The sequence below is a fragment of the Lissotriton helveticus genome, chromosome 9 (assembly GCF_964261635.1).
Source record: "Lissotriton helveticus chromosome 9, aLisHel1.1, whole genome shotgun sequence".
NCBI classification, from domain to species: Eukaryota; Metazoa; Chordata; class Amphibia; order Caudata; family Salamandridae; genus Lissotriton; species Lissotriton helveticus.
The window spans coordinates 132,824,698-132,844,502 of record NC_136070.1 but is presented as its reverse complement, the minus strand read 5'-3'; the positions used below and the strand labels follow the sequence as shown (position 1 = coordinate 132,844,502).

General features: G+C 48.2%; 1 protein-coding gene across 1 annotated transcript in view; it reads right to left on the bottom strand.

The window, feature by feature from the left end:
* Positions 1-19,805, bottom strand: part of ITPKA (inositol-trisphosphate 3-kinase A) — a 727,443-nt gene that overhangs the window by 307,198 nt on the left and 400,440 nt on the right. The window contains exon 2 of the mRNA XM_078659624.1: positions 18,916-19,015. Coding sequence (XP_078515750.1) covers positions 18,916-19,015 — 100 coding nt within the window. The remainder of the gene's footprint in view (positions 1-18,915; positions 19,016-19,805) is intronic.

Sequence of the window (19,805 nt, the reverse complement as noted above, 5' to 3'; positions counted from 1 at the left end):
ATCAATCAGGTCGCCCTCCACTCAAATATATAAATAAACACGTTTATTGACAGATAAAATATCATCTGTGTCAGACAGAGACAGAAGACCGAGTTACCTAGCACGTCTTATGAAGTCCTCAGGCAGAGCAAGAGCAGCACGGATCAAGAAAACGCTTCCCTTGGAAAAAACAAACTCCTGAATAGCTCAAACACTTAAGCAATCATTCATTAATACAACTGTGAACAAGGCCTGACAATCTTGCATTCAGACAAGGATTGAAGACCCATCCTTTCAAGTTATTAAGTTATTTTTGGAATGATGATTGTCTATGACTAGAGTAAGTAGAAAAGCCGTTATTTTCATCCAATCTAGCTCTTTAAGTCATTACAGCAACTACCTCAAATTAAGATCTATAAGTTACTGTCTCCAATCTTACAGAGCTTATCTCCACTGAACCTCTTACATATCCCTACACTGTGCCAATTTTTGTATGGGAAATAATTCCTGACTATGTTTTGTAAAGCAACAAACAAAGGAACATTCTAGAATGCTCATTGTTGGTGACTGTTAGTGATGCAGGCATTTTAACTTCTTTAGAATATGCAGTTCGGCGCTATTTTCGATTTAAAGGTAGGTGAGAAGATTCTACTCTGTAGCAATTGCCAAAGTAACTCTGTTTTAGCAGTACAGCTTGTGCAGCTCTTCCTATAAGGGCACACTTTATTCAAAATAGGACTACAAGGTAATCATGCTTGATTGCCAATACTTGGAAAAAGATACCAGCCAATTGTACCTGCACACTGACAGAGGACTTGAGACAGGCATATGTTAGCCGCATACTGACAAAAGACTGGCACATAGACAGAGGGTTGGAGGCAGATAAATGTTAGCCGCTGTGAACTGCATGCTCCCAGAAGGCTGGAGTAAGGCAGATGCTAACCACATGCTACCAGAAAATCGGAAGTAGGCAGATGTTAGCTGCATGCCGACAGAGGACTGTCTCATATCCCACGGTGCACCCAAAGAGCACCCAGGAACCCAGGTAGGTGTAAAAAGTCATCTTCATTGTTTATCTGCCTTGTAGTACACGCAGGCACTATCTACCTCGTCCTGGGAATGTGACGTAATGCCCTGTCCCCCTTCCCTGACCGGAAGTGGTGTCCGGTGACTAACTTCCTCTCCTTGTGTCCTGTGCAGGGTCCTAGTACCCACCTGCACATCACTCCGACATCTTCCCCTTTTCTGGAAAAGAAAACAATGCAGAGAAAACCAGTGAGAGTACAGGAGCGAGAAAAAAAAAGGAAGAGAACAGAAAACACAAGAAATGAAAGGAATAGAAGAAAACACAGTCACGAACTAAAAACACACCCATTGTCCTGACAACAACTGTTGTAGTTGTTTTCTTTGTCTCTGACGTTGGCAACCTTCTGTCCCATCACTATAGTTCCTGAATGAGCCTTTTTGTTTTTCTGCTCACTCTCTTTAGGCAGGACACTTCTTTTTCCTTTTCTGGTATCTCCCTTGTAGCTCCAGCTCTGTCCAGTCCTTCGCTGCTGTGAGGCACCCCTCCCATGTCGTCCTCAACTCCATCTTTTGTTATCATTGCTTTGTTCCTTGGCGCTTTCTCTCCTTCCTCATCGTCTGATGTTTTAAATCCTTTGAAGTGTGAGCTGTTTCTGGTGATGTGGTAAACTCCTGATTCCTCTGTTATCATGGGCCCTTTCACATTTGTAATCGTTAATGGTTCACTTGAGAAGACACTGTACGACTCCCTTGATTGCCGTTGACGCAGAAGCACTAAATCACCATCCTTCAGTTCAGATGCTGTGGCATGATGCCATGCATCAGTGTACTGTTTCATCTTCCTATTTGCCTCTTGATCTATTTCAACAATGTTGCTGTGTTCAGGTGGCGCTTTTGCCTCCAGTTGAGGCAATCTCATTCTGCTTATTCCCCCCAGCACCAGGTCTGCCGCGCATGTTCCCGTGGAACTGTGCGGGGTGTTGCGGTAGTCTTGCAGTATTTGGCACAGTGCTTGGCCCACTGAGCTTTGCAACAATTTGGCACATTGGACATCCTTTTTAATGTTCCCCATAAACCTTTCTACCATGCGGTTTGCTTGCGGCCACAGAGTTTTTTTTTCCTATGATGTATTCCCAGGTATGCCATGAACATGCAAAATTCTTCTACTGAAAATAGTGGTCCATTGTCTGTCTTCAGAGTATGCGAGGCGCCCCATGCTGCAAATATGAAATCTAGTATTGGTTGGGTGGCTGTTGCTCATGTTGATGACACTTGTTGTACTATGGGGAACCGTGAGTATTCGTTGATGACTACTAGTGATGGAGCAAGGATTCGCACGTAAAGCGACTTGCTTGTATTCATGAACCTCGAATAACCTTAATGAAACTAAATCAACCTGTTTGTCTTATTAATTTTCCCTTTATTCTTACATTTTGGGTGTCCCAGAGAAGCTTGCATATGTGTTTACTAACCGTAATACGCTTGCCTCTAAAATGGCCGCTGCTTAGCGGGAATTTCTTCTGCGCATGCGTTGGTCACACTCACGTGACGTGACGTACTCGCAGTCCTGGTGGGAAATCTTTGCACTTGCGCATTAGCTATAAAATGGCCGCTTTGTGTTCTCACATGCCGATGCTTGCCCTGCAGCTTTTTGCAAATGCTGTTCGTTTTGCACTAATCTTAATGCTATAGTTAGTATAAAGTGAGGGGAGTCATATAGGGATTCCTGGTATACAGTGTAATCATTTATTTCTGTGTTCTAAATTGTTTTCCTTTACTTTTCATGTGGCGACTATTTTGGGCAAGGGGAGGTGCATAAACTCCATCTTTGAAGTCCCTACTGCGCATGTCATCCTAGCAGAGGGAAGAAAACCTTGTACCAGTGGAACCCAGCCAGCTGGCAGCCACAGTCAAGATGCTCCTGGGAATCGACCTGCAGCCCAGCTAATGGAGCTGAACTGTACTGCATTTGAAACAATTGTAATAACATTTATGTGTGCCATTGTTAAGTGAGAAGAAGATGTCATGGGAACCCCAAATTCAATAGGCGGTCCCAAAAGATGTAAATTGGGGCTTGAAAACGTCAAATCCTGGTTGGTGTGTTGACCTGCCCTACTTTTGGACCAATCAAAATTGGGGATTTTTACACTTGCAACATTTGGGGGGTGGTACACTGACCCGAAAACAGTATAACTAGCCTAGGTTTAGCTAGAGAAATTGTCCGACTTGTCCGAATAGCTGACCTGTCACTGACCCAACGCACTCAATAGGTGACTGATACAGAGAGCTGCGGAGCCCTCTGTCCGTAATTTCCAGAGACCCAAGCGGGGTTTTGGGAAACCTTAAGTGCTGGCGGAGCACTTTGCTGGGGAATTCGATAACCCAATCGGGGTTCTGACTGATAGCTGCAGAGAGGGTGGAGCGCAGGCGTTGCTACCGAACTGCGGGTGCTGGTCTTACCTTGGTGATCCTGTCCTGATCCTAATCTGGTTTTCCTGTTCGGTCCTGGGGTGTCCATTCTGCACCTGGTGGCCTACTGGCGTCTATCTTCCTTGGGGTTCCTACTGTCCTTATCTGACCCGTGGCCAGGGTTGGTCTCCACATCGTGCTAGGTAAATATAGAACTGTTAGGGAAACACACTTGCATTCTTTATTCTTATCCTTGCCTGAACTTTTGCTAAATCATAATTGCATATGTCCCTTGTTCTTACCCTACCTTTTATAAATTACTGAAATTGTGAAAGTGTTGTCATTAGCTTGTTCCATTTTTTTCCCCTACCTTATAGGTGAATAAATACTGTCTCTGAATAAATAGATGTTCCTTCTCTTTACCCACCCTTTACTGAATTTAAAGTCATAACTCTGAATGTTAGCATGTTCCAGTCTTACCTTCCCTATAGCTACTTGGTATCTCAAAATTATCATAGTACAGATTAAAGTCCTTTTCCCTTACTCACCTTCACGGGGTTTATTCAAACTGTGAAGTTCTAGTATGTTCCTTATTTCCCCCGTCCTTTAGACATCATACTGAGTCTAAGCTCTGAAACCTATATTAGTATGTTCCCTTTCTCGCCTTACCTTTAATAAATCCTAAATGGTTGGTTTTATCTACTTTCTATATGGATACGTGTTCTTTATAATCCTAGTTATTGACAGTTTAATTGCTGTAAATCTTTTACTTTCTGAACTTGAAGAAAACTAGATAAAGACCTTGAAAACTTCTTGTGTCTCTGGTTATTACATGAGTGCAAAGATAAACGGTATTTCGTATTTTGTGTCTGCCTTTCTTTTACAGCTAGCTCCCTGATCCATTGTGATCATAGGTACCCGTGACAGTGGATTGGTAAGACGGGTACATTGGAAATAAATAGGAAAGAACAGGGTTACTGGTAGGAGAGTGTAAGGTTACCCGATTAATAACTATGGTGAATTGAATTTATGGGCCCAATGTGTATATGGTAAATTTTATAGTCGGGTGACCTGCGCGCTCTATCACTAGCAGGTAGCCTTCGATATACAGCAACCCATAGAAGTCAGCTACCAGCATCAGCCACCCGCTCCCGGGAGGGCAGACAGGCATAGTTGTTCTGGTTTTGCTGACCACTAACTGGCATAAGTGACAGTTCATGATCATGTCTTCTACCAAGCGATCAAGTCCTGGGAACCATACTTTTTCCCTTAGCTTCTTTTTGGTTGCCACTATACTCTTTTGGGATTCGTGGGCCAGGCTTATGGTCTGCTGCTATAGCATTTTTGGTATTACTATCCTTGTTCCTCGCAGTAGAATTCCTCATTCCATTTCCGACAGCTCCTCTTGTATTTGTTTGAATGCCAGCATTTCCTCCTTTCTTACCCCTTCGCTCATTGGACTGTTGTTGTTTACATATCTCCATCTCTGTTGCTGTGTTGTGCTTTTGACTGCTTGTAGTGTGGCATCATCCATTGTCATTTGCACCAGTTCATCAATTGTTATTGGGGCAGGTGTGATTTGGAGCAGCACAAAGTTGATGTACTCCTCCGCCATGGACGTGGTCTCTGGTGCCCATGGCATATGTTAGCCACATTCCTGCAAAGCAAAGGAGGTAGGTAGATGCCAAGTGCCCGCTGAAAGGACTGGAGCTTGCTACGCTGACAGAGGGCTAAGGCAGGCAGATACTAGCTGATTTTGTCTGCATGCTGACAGACAACTGGAGGCAGGTACTGTAAGCCACATGCTGACAGAGGACTGGAGGCAGGCATATGTTATCCAAATGCTGAGGCAAGCAGATGTTACCTGCCTACTGGCAGGGGAATGCAATCAATCAATCAATCAGGTCATTTGTAGAGCGCACTACTCACCCGTAGGGTCTCAAGGCGCTGGGAGGGGGGGGGGTGCCGCTACTGCTCGAACAGCCAGGTCTTGAGCTTCTTCCTGAAGGAGAGGTGGTCTTGGGTCAGGCGCAGATCGGTGGGAAGTGAGTTCCAGGTCTTGGCGGCCAGGTAGGAGAAGGATCTTCCTCCTGTTGTCGCTCTTCGGATGCGGGGGACGGCGGCGAGGGCGTGGTTGGTAGATCTGAGGAGGCGCTTGGGAGTGTAGAAGTTGATCCGGTTGTTGAGGTAGCTCGGGCCTTGGTCGTGTAGGGCTTTGTGTGCGTGGGTGAGGAGACGGAAGGTGATTCTCTTGTTGACCGGGAGCCAGTGCAGATCTCTCAGGTGTCCGGAGATGTGGCTGCGTCGGGGGATGTCGAGGATGAGTCTCGCCGAGGCGTTCTGGATCCGCTGGAGTCTCTTCTGGAGTTTGGCAGTGGTTCCGGCGTAGAGGGCGTTGCCGTAGTCCAGTCGGCTGGTGACGAGGGCTTGGGTGACCGTCTTCCTCGTCTCGGTGGGGATCCACCGGAAGATCTTACGTAGCATGCGCAGGATGTTGAAGCATGACGAGGAGACGGCGTTGACTTGTCTGGTCATGGAGAGGGAGGAGTCCAGGATGAAGCCCAGGTTGCGTGCGTGGTCCGTCGGTTTGGGCGCGGTGCCCAGGGCGGGGGGCCACCAGGAGTCGTCCCAGGCGGAGGGCGTGGAGCCCAGGATGAGGACCTCCGTCTTGTCTGAGTTCAGTTTCAGGCGGCTGGTCGTCATCCATTCGGCTACGTCTCTCATCCCTTCGTGCAGGTTGGCTCTGGCGGTGGCGGGGTCGTTGGTCAGGGAGAGGATCAGCTGGGTGTCGTCAGCGTAGGAGATTATGTTGAGGTTGTGTTGGCGTGCGATGGCCGCGAGGGGGCTCATGTAGACGTTGAAGAGGGTGGGGCTCAGTGAGGATCCTTGAGGGACGCCGCAGATGACTTTGGTGGCCTCTGACTTGTACGGTGGTAGGCGGACTCTTTGTGTTCTTCCGTCGAGGAAGGAGGTGATCCATTCCAGTGCCTTCTCCTGGATTCCGATGTTGCTGAGGCGCTGTACTAGGGTGCGGTGGCAGACAGTGTCGAAAGCCGCGGAGAGGTCCAGGAGGATGAGGGCCGCTGTTTCTCCGTTGTCCATCAGAGTTCGAAGGTCGTCGGTGGCGGCGATGAGGGCGGTCTCGGTGCTGTGGTTCGCTCGGAAGCCGGACTGTGAGGGGTCGAGGGATCCATTCGTCTCGAGGAAGGCGGCCAGCTGTTTGTTGACGGTCTTCTCGATGACTTTGGCCGGGAACGGGAGGAGCGAGATGGGACGGTAGTTCTTGAGGTCGGTGGGGTCTGCTGTGGGTTTCTTGAGGAGAGCGCTGAGTTCGGCGTGCTTCCAGCTCTCAGGGAAGGTGGCGGAGTCGAAGGAGGTGTTGATGATGTCCCGTAGGTGGGGTGCGAGGACAGCGTCGGCTTTGTTGAAGACGTGGTGAGGGCAGGGGTCAGTCGGAGATCCGGAATGGATGGAGTTCATGGTGCGGATGGTGTCTTCGGTGCTGATCGGGGTCCAGGTGCGGAGGGTGGTGGTGGGTGGCGTCGTTGCGGTTGTGGCTTGCGTTGGTTGGTTGTTGAAGCTGTTGTGTATGTCCGTGATCTTGTTGTGGAAGTAGGACGCGAGGGAGTTGCAGAGTTCTTGCGACGGGGTGATGTCATTGTTTCCGGCGTTGGGGTTGGATAGCTCTTTCACGATGTTGAAGAGTTCCTTGCAGTTGTGTGCGTTGTTGTCCAGCCGGTCCTTGTATGCATTTTTCTTGGTGGCGCGGATCAGTTGGTGGTGCTTCCGGGTGGCGAGCTTGAGGGTGGTCATGTTGTCCGTCGTTGGTTCCCTTCTCCAGGCTTTCTCGAGGGCTCGACAGTTCTTCTTGGAGCTCTTGAGTTCGTCGGTGAACCATGGTGTTTTTCTGCTGCAGGATCTGCTGGGTGGGGTTCTCAGAGGGGCGAGTTCGTCCGCGCAGTCGTTGATCCATTTCGTGAGGTTGTCGGCGGCCTGGCTGGGGTTCGCTGAGTTGGCGGGAGGGTGCTGGCTCAGGGAAGCGGTGAGCTGGTCGGCTGTGATCTTGTTCCAGCTTCTTCGAGCAACCTGTTGCTGGTGGTGGTGGATCGTCGTTCTTCTGAAGGTGAAGTGGACGCAGCTGTGGTCCGTCCAGTGGAGTCCTGTTGCGTGGCTGAAGGAGACGTCTTTGCTGGATGAGAAGACGGCGTCGAGTGTGTGTCCGGCGAGGTGGGTGGGGGTGGTCACCAGTTGCTTGAGTCCGAGGTTGTCGAGGTTGTCGAGCAGGCTGATGGTGTTGCGGTCGTTGTTGTTCTCCAGGTGGAAGTTGAGGTCCCCCAGGAGGATGTAGTCGGCGGAGGGGAGAGCGTGCGGGCTGACGAAGTCGGCGATGTCCTCGCTGAATCGTGTGCGTGGTCCCGGGGGTCGGTAGATCAGGGTGCCTCTGAGGGTGGTGGTCGGGTTGGTGTGGATCTGGAAGTGCAGGTGTTCAGCGGTGGTGAGGGTGTCATCGGTGTTGGTAGTGATGCGGATGGTGTCTTTGTGGATGATGGCGATGCCTCCTCCGGTCTGGTTGTCGCGGTCCCTCCGGGTGATCTTGTAGCCCTCTGGGATGGCGATGGCGATGTCTGGGGCTGAGGAGGCGTTCATCCAGGTCTCGGTGATGAAGGCAACGTCGGGGACGGTGGTGTCGAGCAGGTTCCAGAGTTCTACGGCGTGTCTGTGGACGGAGCGGGTGTTGAGCAGGATACACTTGAGGTGGGTGCTGCTGGAGTTCGGCTTGGCGGGTGCAGGGAAGGCCCGGATGCAGGTGAACTTGCAGGCGTGGCAGCTGAAGGGTCCGTGGGTGTGCTTCGGGGCGGCTCGGTGACATCCTGGGATGCGGCCGGTGTTGAGTGCGATGAGGTCGGCGGCGCTGTAGGTTCGTCGGGTCGGCTTCCGTCGGTGGGGGCCAGGGGTCCTGGCCCTGGGCGCGGTCCAGGCGCGGACGGGCGCAGACGGGCTTACCTTTGGCGCGCCTTCGGCGCACAATCGGCGCGCCCGCTGCGCGTCAACGCTGCGCGTTCGCACGGTCGCCATTTAAGGCGAAGTGCGCGGGTGGGCGGAGCAGCTGGGAGGCGGGAGCGGGGAGGGAAACAGAAGAGAAAAAGGGGCGGGGCTAAAGGCGGTGGCGGGAAGCGGGAGCGGGGGGCGGCGAGGTGGCCAAAGCACGACGAGAAACGGCAAAAAACAAGCACAATTTTAAGTCAAAACAGGGGAAAAAGACAGTGACACACGATCTGGGGAAGAAAAACAAGCACAAATTCAGGTAAAAATACGGGGGAAAAAGACAGTGACACACGATCTGGGGAAGAAAAACAAGCACAAATTCAGGTAAAAATACGGGGGAAAAAGACAGTGACACACGATCTGGGGAAGAAAAACAAGCACAAATTCAGGTAAAAATACGGGGGAAAAAGACAGTGACACACGATCTGGGGAAGAAAAACAAGCACAAATTCAGGTAAAAATACGGGGGAAAAACCAAGGAGAGCGCTCAGGGCGGCAGCGAGGCCGGCGCTGAGGCAGAGGCAGGCACTGGGGGCACACGCAGCAGCTGGTGGCCGTGCGGCGCGGGGGTGTCCCACAAGTGGGTCACACTCACCTGCGTCGCACGGTCGCCATTTAAGGCCAAGTGCGCGGGTGGGCGGAGCAGCTGGGAGGCGGGAGCGGGGAGGGAAACAGAAGAGAAAAAGGGGCGGGGCTAAAGGCGGTGGCGGGAAGCGGGAGCGGGGGGCGGCGAGGTGGCCAAAGCACGACGAGAAACGGCAAAAAACAAGCACAATTTTAAGTCAAAACAGGGGAAAAAGACAGTGACACACGATCTGGGGAAGAAAAACAAGCACAAATTCAGGTAAAAATACGGGGGAAAAAGACAGTGACACACGATCTGGGGAAGAAAAACAAGCACAAATTCAGGTAAAAATACGGGGGAAAAAGACAGTGACACACGATCTGGGGAAGAAAAACAAGCACAAATTCAGGTAAAAATACGGGGGAAAAAGACAGTGACACACGATCTGGGGAAGAAAAACAAGCACAAATTCAGGTAAAAATACGGGGGAAAAAGACAGTGACACACGATCTGGGGAAGAAAAACAAGCACAAATTCAGGTAAAAATACGGGGGAAAAACCAAGGAGAGCGCTCAGGGCGGCAGCGAGGCCGGCGCTGAGGCAGAGGCAGGCACTGGGGGCACACGCAGCAGCTGGTGGCCGTGCGGCGCGGGGGTGTCCCACAAGTAGGCAGGCAGATGTTAGCCACATGTAGACAGGGGGCAAATAAGTTCTAGCAATATGCTGAGAGTGGAGGACTACAGGAAGACATGCTGACAGTGGAGTGAAAGCAGGTAGATGTTAGCCGATATTAGCCGCATTCTGCCAGAGAACTGGAGGCATGCAGATGCTAGTTGCAGGCTGACAGAGTACTGGAAGCAGGCAGATGTTGGACACATGCTTATAGAGGATTGGAGGCCATCCGAATGTAGCCATATGCTGGCACAGGAATAGAAGTAGGGAGATGCTAGCTGCACAGTGACTGAAAACTGGAGACAGGCATATGCTAGCTGCAAAATGAAAGTGGCGGACTGGAGGCAGGCATGCTGGCAATGGACTGAAGATAGGTAGATACTAGCTGATGCTTACAGTGGACTGGACCCATGCAAATATTAGTCACACACTGATAGAGAACGGAAGCAGGCAGATGTTAGCCACTTGCTGACAGAGGAAAGGAGATGCTAGCTACACACCGATAGAGGGCTGAAGGTAGGCATGCTGACAGAGGGCTCGAGGCAGGTGGCTGCTAGACAATGTTATTCAACACACTGACAGGGGTCTAGAGGCAGAGAGATTCTAGCCGCACAGTGATGGAGAACTGGAGTCAGGTAGATGGTAGATGCACGGTGGCAGAGATGTGGAGGCAGGCAGATGTTAGCCACATGCTGACAGAGGACTGGAAGCAGGCAGGTGTTAGCCGAATGCTGACAGGAGATTGGAGGCAGGCAGAGGTTAGCCACATACTGATAGGAGAATAGGCATACAAAAAAGTGATGGGTGGAATGCTTGAATTAATCTCATCCGCTGGTAATTACTCGGGCCGCATCCCAATCCATCATTATTCTGCATACCATGTCACCTCAGTTTGGACCCAGCTATATGCAAATCAGTCTTGACCCTGCTCCAGTCAGAACAGTCCAGCCCGAACTGCCAAGCCAGCTCCTCCCTGAACTGGTATACAAGCAACCCAGGATTGGTTTCGCCCCTAGTCATGGGCTCATCAGCTGGGTACAGCTTGGTTATAGTAACACAGTGAACAAACAAGAGGGTCCCTGAGTATCTAAATAAAGGGAGAGGAAGGCAAGGAATTAAACTGAATGCAAAATCATTGAACCTCTCCCTATAAATTATTTAACTAATGGTGATACATCCTATAAGTATAAAGTTTCTTGGAAAGAAGAGGGAGATTACCATGGTATTCTTCGGAAACTGTAACATACGTCGGAAGCTGTGACTCGACTCGTTATGTTTGCTGTTTAGAACGTGGAAGCCGCGACCAGTACCTATCTGGGACGCTTGTATCCTGCCTTCCACTACTTCCTCGCCCCATTCGACATATACAGCCTTTTAGCTATGGCCTTCATTTTTCTTGGGCGTCCGTAAAGGTGTATAATCATTTGTCCGCGGCTCATGTGATCACACAGTGCATGATCGTCCACTGTTTCCAGTTCATCAGCCTTCGTGTGAGTTATTATACCACTGAGCATTAGGACTTATTGTCCCACTCCTAGTTACTCTCCATTAGTTTACCGGACATTATTTTGGGTTTTGACAGTCTGCTCAAGGTTATGCACATATGAACTGTCAGTCATCGTACTGTGTGTAAAAAATTGATTCATTTGTGACAAGAAGCCCCCACACCACTTTCTAAACAAATGACCAGTATTGTTGGAGTAACAACTTGTATCATACCCTCTGCGCCCTGACGAAGGAACTGTTGGGATATAGTTCCACTCCGAAACGCGCGTCAGCGCTTCTGCTTTTGAATTTATTTATAAACTGTGTATGTTGATATTTATTGACTTATACATTGTTGTGTTGGTTGTGTCTTTGTCTATATCGTTTAGGTATGTCATGATTGGTATGTATGTGATCTGTGGTGTCTCATTGTCATTTTGTGTATGTTAAATTTTAGTGGGACTGCTGTTTCATTATGGATGTTTAATAAGAAAGGTTTCATATAATTAACTGATATGTGAAATGCCTTATCGACAAACATATATATAAAGACTATAAAAAAAGCGTGATTTTGAATAATAAAACATGAAAAGATATTCTGTGTGTGGGACAATGATGTTATGTTCTATGTAAGTTGTATCACCATAAGTTAAATAATTTATAGGGAGCGGTTCAATGTTTTTGCATATAGTAACACAGTGAACATACTTTTTTGTATACGTTTGACAGGGGAATAAGGGCAGGCACATGCGAGTCGTACACTGGCAGAGGACTGGAGGAAGACACACACTCTGAAGGCTGATAGCAGATAGATGCTAATCGATGTCAGCCTCACGCTCACAGAGGACGGATGGGAGGCATGCACACTGTCAGAGGGCTGGAGGCAGGTAGATGTAGCTACATGCTGTTGAAGGGCTGTGGGCAGGGGTAGGCATGCTGCAGTCGGGCAGTGAGTTGGAGCCAGGTGGATGCTACCTGCATGCTGGCAGAGAGGTGGGGGCAGGATGATGCTAGCCACAGGCTGACAGATGACTGGAGGCAGGTATATGCTAAGTGCATGCTGAGAGAGGGCTGGAAGTTCAAAGGGTAAGCACAGTCAGAGCCCCAAACTTGTTAGACCACTGAGACACAACCTGCATCTCTGTAGAGAGTACACACAGACAGGGCCGGACTGGGAACTGAAAGCAGCCCTGGCAAATTTTGTCAGACCAGCCCCCATCCGGCACGTAGCTATCCAGCCCCGGCGCGTAGCGAGCGAGCGCAGCGAGCGAGCCCGACTATTACTAGGGGGGTTTTTGGAAAACGACAGACCAAAATGGTGAATTTTACAGCACATTTTCACCACATATTCAAATTGGGTGGTCAAATTACAAGGGGAATAGTTGACAGGCACTCCAGAAAAGTAGGGAGTTTCCCTTTGCTCTTGAAGCCAGGGAAAGTGCGATCATACTAATAATAGGCTAGTATAAATTGAGACCGAAGTAGCTGTGGGATTGTGCCTTATCAAATGTTTTTGACAAGGGTATTGGGGAAAGTGGTGGCGAAATTCGGAAAGGCCACAGTGAACAGAGCCTGTATTCTAAATATCTACCAATTTGAACATTCAGGAGGAGAATCAGCAGACAACCTGGGCACAGTCACCTCTCCTAATAAACTATAGGTGGCAGGTAAAGCCACCATGAGAGGTGTTGTGTAAGGGTACATCTGGCACCAAGAGAGCGACAGATTATACCACATTACCACCCACAAAATTCAAATATTACAGCTGAAACCTCAGTGTCAAGAGGGCGAAACAGAAAACCTTCACTGCTGGCTAGAACTTGCAAGAATCTCCCTGCGCCAAATCTCTAATGACTAGGCCCAGCAGTGTTGGAGATCCTCAACAAATAAGGTATATGAAAACAGGGACAAGACTGGCAAACTATTATGCAGACTGGTCACAAGGCATCTGACCTTCAGATTTATCCCTTCGATCTGAGACTTTGCGGGCGACACCACTAGTCACTCCACCGAAATAGTAGCAGTCCTTTTCAACTACTACTGTAACCTTTTTGCATACCACCCAAGGCCATCCTGTGAACACCACCAACCCTTGCTCTCAATGATCCCACTCCCTGTACTCTCCATAGCATCTAGATTTGACCTAGATGCACCCCTCGCTGTTGAAGACATAGAGCGCACAGTCCTCTGGATGAACACAGTAAGAAACCTGACCCAGTGGCTTCCTAATTGAGAATTACCATCGATTCCGTGATATCCTCCCCCTTCATTTACTTGCCCTTTATTAACCACTTGGATGCTAAGCCTATTTGTTGATTCCCATGTAATTTCCATTGAAACCAATGGAAACTCCATGACGAGCTGGGCTCGTCATGAGCGTCGAAGGGGTTAAGAAGCGTTCGTGACTGGAGCCTTACTGGTGGACCTGGATTTGGCCACAATTGCAGTCATCCCTAAGTCGCCACCATTGCGCGGCATGTCGCTCCATTTGCGTAATAAACACTGAGCTCAAAATCTTTGCAAAAAGGCTTAAATACATTCTGCCCGATCTTGTCCACCCGGATCAATGCAGCTTTATGCCTGGCCCTAGAATCTGCTACTGTCTTCAGCGGTGCATATAGCGCTGGCCGGACTACAGAAATGTCAAGACCTGTGTGCCCTTCTTCTAGTTGACTTTGAGAAGGAGTTTCATTGAATAGACTGCAGCTTTTTGGGTGGGGTTCTCGAACGTATGGGCTTAAGCCCATGTTTTTGTAGGTATGCTAAACTACTCTATTTACCAACACTTGAACGGGTGCAAATAAATGGTGTGTTGTTGGCCTCTTTTCCTATTCGTTGTAGTACCTGACAAGGATGCCCGCTCTCCCCACTCCTTTCGGTGCAAGCCATCATCCCTGACCAGACTGGTAGGCTGTGATGTTCAAAATCACGACTGCCAATGGAAGGGTGGTGATGAGGACAGAATTGTGCTATACACTGATGGCGTCCAGACCCCACTGCCTTTCCCTCTTATAACTCTACAAGAAGGCCTCTCGCCTCAAAGTGAACAAAAGTAAATCCCTGCTGGTCCCGACTCAGGGGAACAGCAAGATCTTGAATGGCATTCCTCGATTTCTATTAGGTGCATTATCTTCCAATACCTGGGCCTCGCTACATCTTGGGGACCAGGCCTTATATGGAGCCTCAACCTTATTCCCCTCCGGGCAAAAACGAAAAGAATTCTCCAGCGAAGGGCACTCCAGCTGCTAAACATACTTGGCTGAGTAGTCCTTATTAAAATGATGATACTCCTGAGATTCCTATATGTACTCCAAATCTTCCCACTGATGATACCCAGCACATGGATTAAAAAAACCTAAAGTTTGGGATCCACTCCTTTCTCTGTGCAGGCCAACAGCCTCGCATTGGTATGGATAAATGTCGCCTCTCAGTGCACAATGGGGGTGATGGGTATGGCCGACATACAACTCTTTATCAACAATTTAGAGAGAACCCCATTTTATAAAGGCACAAGGGATAAGATTCAGCTAAACCAATACAAAAGTTTTTCCCCAGGACTTGTTAAAATCCAGATTTTTGCTATGTGGATGCTTATCAACATAAGAAGAACAGAACTTCAAAGTAAAAAAATAACCAATAATTCTCCCAAAATACACATAAAATACTAGTGACATTTGTTAATATAGTTCATCATGCATTGGACCAAATACATTATCAAAAATATGTGGTCCAAAAATAACTTAGAAAACAACTGTATACAATAAAAACACAAAAAAAGTTATTGTGTAGACGCAGTGTTTCAGTGGAACCTTGAGCTTTATCCCACATTCTTCAGGACAAATAAATGAATTAAAACTAGGAGAAAACAAAAAATATATTTCGTCATAGAAACAGTTGTGAAACGGATTATCTATACTCATACGGTTGGACATACAATGTTGTTCTTACTAAAATTCTTTTATACAAATTAGTGTGGTCCTGTCCAGTCCCCACTAGAAGCCCCATTCCCATATAAGACAGCCATCCCCACCCGGTGTGTTCAAATACCAGCTCACACCATTCTAGCCCCATATCTATCGAGTATTACCACAGGGTTGCAACATGGCTGTGATTTTTTACCTGCCTGACCAGTACTTGAATACCCTGGTTGGCACACAAATAAAGGAAACTCACGTAAAGCTCCTCTCAATGCATACTTAAAACTCAAACACTCTGATGAGCGTTAATGGAGTTTTAGAATGGACTGGGATTGTTAAGGCTAATTCCAACGTGTGTTAATGGGGCTAGAATGGACCATATATAGTCAGGCTAGTGCTTCTCATTGCAGAAAGGTTGGTAATGTCTGTATTTAGCACTTTATATGGGCTTTGTTATTTCATTCTACTGGCGAGAAAGGGTCACTCAAATTGTCGGTTGTAGAATGCCTCTCATAGGTACACTGAAACCACGGAAATGTCACACATAAGCAACCTGAAAACTTGGCAGCTATGTGTCCATGTCCAGTATTTGTAAAGCGCGAACCATTACTCGAAGGTGTCAAGGCGCTGGGGGCCGTTGGGAAGATTAAGCGACTGCTATTGCCCAGAGTCACATGGTGCGGGGCAGATCCCTACCAGAGCCGGGGATCGAACCGTGATCCCTAGCGTCCAGTCGCCGTGGCGGCTACACCACACCTCCTGTAAATGTTAATGCGCACCTTTAATTTGCGACAGACAATAAATAGTCAAGTACATCATCACACAACTCTAACAAGTACCACACATCAGGAATTAGACAAATTGCATTTTGATGTTGGTGTCGACATCACTGCATGAAAATGTATTGCCACGCATAGAGAGCACTCTGACATGCTTTGGGGCTAATGTGTCGCTCAGAAAAACAAAACTGGAGCACAGCGCTAAATCTATTCACACCGACTCGTTGTTATGGTGACGTGGATCGGCACAGTAGGATACATTATTTTACATTCCCCACAAAAACAAACTGTGCTCCCTCTGCGGCCCCAGCCAGTGCCCCCTCTGACACGCACGTCTAGCTGCTTCCCATCTAGCACGGTCAGGCGGCTAAGTTGTCAGTTATGGAAGTTGGGGTCTTTTGCTGGCGTGGGCGGCATCTTGGCGAAAGGAACACAGGAGCAGATTTCCACCCCAAGAAACCTCTGACATGCATGGGGAGCCTGTAAACACTGGAAGCGGGTTGGCTGGCAGCAGAGGTGCTAAAATATTTAAATAATTTCTTTCAACAAGTCACATCATAATTTGAAATTGCGATGTGACTATCTCGCATAGGAATTATTCAAATAATTAGTTTCCCTGCTGCCGGCTGAGGAGCTCTGGTCGAGGAGCTGCCTGTGACTCATATCTGTCCAAATTATATTCAGACACTTGGGTCATCCTTAAACTGCCATTTGCTGCTGCAGTCCGTGGTCCCCCTCCCCAGCCTAACCGAAGAGCTTCAGTCCCAACACTTCCCAGCTCATGAAAAAGCAAGCTGGTGGAGTACTCGTTCTCTTCCAGCCCTTATGCACTGGCAGCAATCAGGTAATTCATACACTGCTTTTCCACCCTATAGTGACTCTGCCATTATGAAAGTCTTTTAACGTCCAACCGGACATTTACCTTGCTGGTTTTCGGGCCTCTGGTCTTGGAGCGTTAGGTTTTACCGCGTTTGCCGTCTTGAAGCCTGCTGTTGGTGGGGTCACGGGACGGGGTGGCACTGGCACTATGGCAGACACGGGGGGGTGGTGCGGCGGCGCTACCCAGCCACTGCCAGTAGCCATTGCATAGCTGCCAAGGTTTCAGATTGCTGTGTGTGACATTTTCATAAAATCAGTGTAATTATGAGTGACATTTCAGCCATTATGAGTGACACTTTTACACGAGCAAAATCCAGCAGTAAAGACGAGGGAAACATATACATATCAGAATGACACCCATTTAAGCAACAAGAAACTCTAAGAAAATCTTAAACCTGCTGCTAATCACCAGAAATCTAAGGGAATTAACCTAGTGCCTTGCAAACGGGTCGTAGTTTGGGGAATATGCAATGTAACATTCAAATGCTTTCCACAGTGGTAGACTTCATTTAATAATACCTTGTGTCTGCTGCTGTACAGTGGCCAAGTTAGTCTGTCCCCAGTCACAACGCTGGTTTTGAGGAGATCTCTATGCAGAACTGGTTATAGTGGCACTGTTCGGGTAATGTGAGAGGCAGGCAGGCCTTCCCTAAACACCTGCTCAGCCTCTCCTGGACTCAGGAAGTCCTAGTGAAGGAGAGTTCACACCGACCTTTGCAAACACGGCTACGTCGCCAATTAAGCCGTCATGATTTACAAACCAGGAGGAAGACAGCATTCCGTTTTTCAGCAAAGCACACTCACAGACACAATTTCCATTGCTGTACAGAGTGTCGTTAAGCCTTTCTCTAACGACTTCGGAATACAAGGCTTCCATAACGCACGCCTGCTGCCTGATGAGACTGCGCGCTGCTCTGGCATCATCACCGTCTATTACAAACATACTTCCACATTAGTTGTGCCACACTTTTATCTTACTATAATTTAGCATACATGCACGTGCTAAATACTTGACCGTATAATGTGTCACCGACTAAATCACTTACTTAATGTTCAGAGACTGCAGCGGTCTGTGACTGCACTGCTGCCCATGGATGGTGCACTCTCTGCAGCCTACCTGTAGGAATAAAATTATGCAGGGGGCGGAAATGGAATTCTGCGCGCTGCGCACAGGCACCTCCTCCTCCTCGCTCTGTTTGTTTAAATTAGGTTAGGTTGCACATTGAGTACAGTGCACACACGCACCGGTCAATCAGGCTTTCTGGCGGCGCCGGCGGCGCTACTATTCGGGGGGGCGGGGCAGGCAGGCCTGCGTCTGTAACTAACTTGGAAGTCTGACTGAGAGAGAGTCTTGTGGCTTCTTCTAGTTCTAAGTGAGTGACGTGACGCTGCTGGGGGCCGATTTTCAGTCCGACCGTCACAGGCTGTGACGGGCGGACTGAAAATCGGCCCCCAGCCACAAAACCGGCCCCCCCTTTTTGAAAACCGGCCCCCACCCCCTCCAGCCGACCGGGGGATTGCCCGGTGCCCGGTATTGCCAGTCCGGGCCTGCACACAGACAGGGCCCTGAGCTCGCCACGCAAAGAGCACACGAGGGATGAGATGCAGATTGCGTCTTCTTCGCATGGCGAGGTCAGGACCCTGTCTGTGCCCACCCTTTCACCTGAGAGCCGATGAGAGGATGACATGCACCTTGTGACTCTCACCCCGTCATCGGCTCTAAGATGGAAGGGTGCAAACAAACAGGGTTCTGAGCTTGCTAGGCCACTGAGACATAAGCTGCATCCCAGTGTGTGCCACTCCCTCAGTTGAAAGGGTAAGCACAGCCACGACCCGAACTTGCTAGGCTACTGAGACACAACCTCCATTTCTTACACACAGACAGGGCTCTGAGTTTACGTTCATCATTCACAGTTTACTCTTGCAAATAACAAGAGGTGCTTGAAGCTGCCTGAGCTTTTGTGTGATTGGTCCGGATGTTTGGCATAGACTGCTGAATAGAGTTTGTGCTGTCAATATGCACTTCATACATAGCATTTGGAACCCCTATGGCACGAGTGACCCAGCTTTTGGAGAATTTTATAAAAGTAGACAATTCTTGTGCTGTGTCCATCACAACACTGTGCAGATAGAAGAAAGCAAGAGATCTAGAGCGTACCTGTGTGTCCCGCCAACTGCACCCAGGAGTAGCGCCTTTTGAAAGGGCTGATGATGGAGGGGAGGTTCACTATTGTCTTCAGTTTCTGCCAGGATCTGGTCTGTAAGCAGAGAAAACAGATGAAGGTTAGGCCAAGGAACTTCCAGAACATACTTTCAGGTCAGTGGGCGCCTATTATCTTATGTATTTAGACTCTTAAAACATAATACTGTTCTATTCACATTTTTGCACTTCTAAATGCTTCCATATCTAAAAATGTTTAGAACAAATTACTTCCATTACATCGACATAACTTCCATGTAAAAGGGCGAGCTTTTGTCTTTGCCATGGACACCACCGTGTCACGACCCATGTGCACACTTGCATACATGCATTATGAGGTATGTGTACATGGGGCTGATAAATTAGCAGCCTGTTTGGAATGGGTTTACTACTAACGGAAAGCAATTCCAAGATGGTCAGTGTTTCAGTGTTTCAAAAAGCTTTATTCGGTATGTATGAATACAACCATATAGCAACAAACATACAAATAGATACAGCATACATTTGTGTCAGTTTTGGTTTGCAAAATGCCTTAATTACTTGAATACAATATACATTTAATAACACATATCCGACAATCTTTAAAGTGCTTTATAGTATGCTTGTTTACTAATATATGTGCAAATTTAGCAGTATTAAAGTGCAAAATTAATTATATCATCCTTACAGATGTATAGCTTACATTGGAGCATACTTCTACTAATACATGTGCAAAGTGGCAAAAATAAGGAGCAAAGCAGCTATACCGTTCTTTCTGTATACAATATACAATAGCGGCACTTGTCCGGCATTAGTAGATGTGCAAATTAGCATAATAAAGTGCAAAGTAACTGTACCATCCTTCCTAA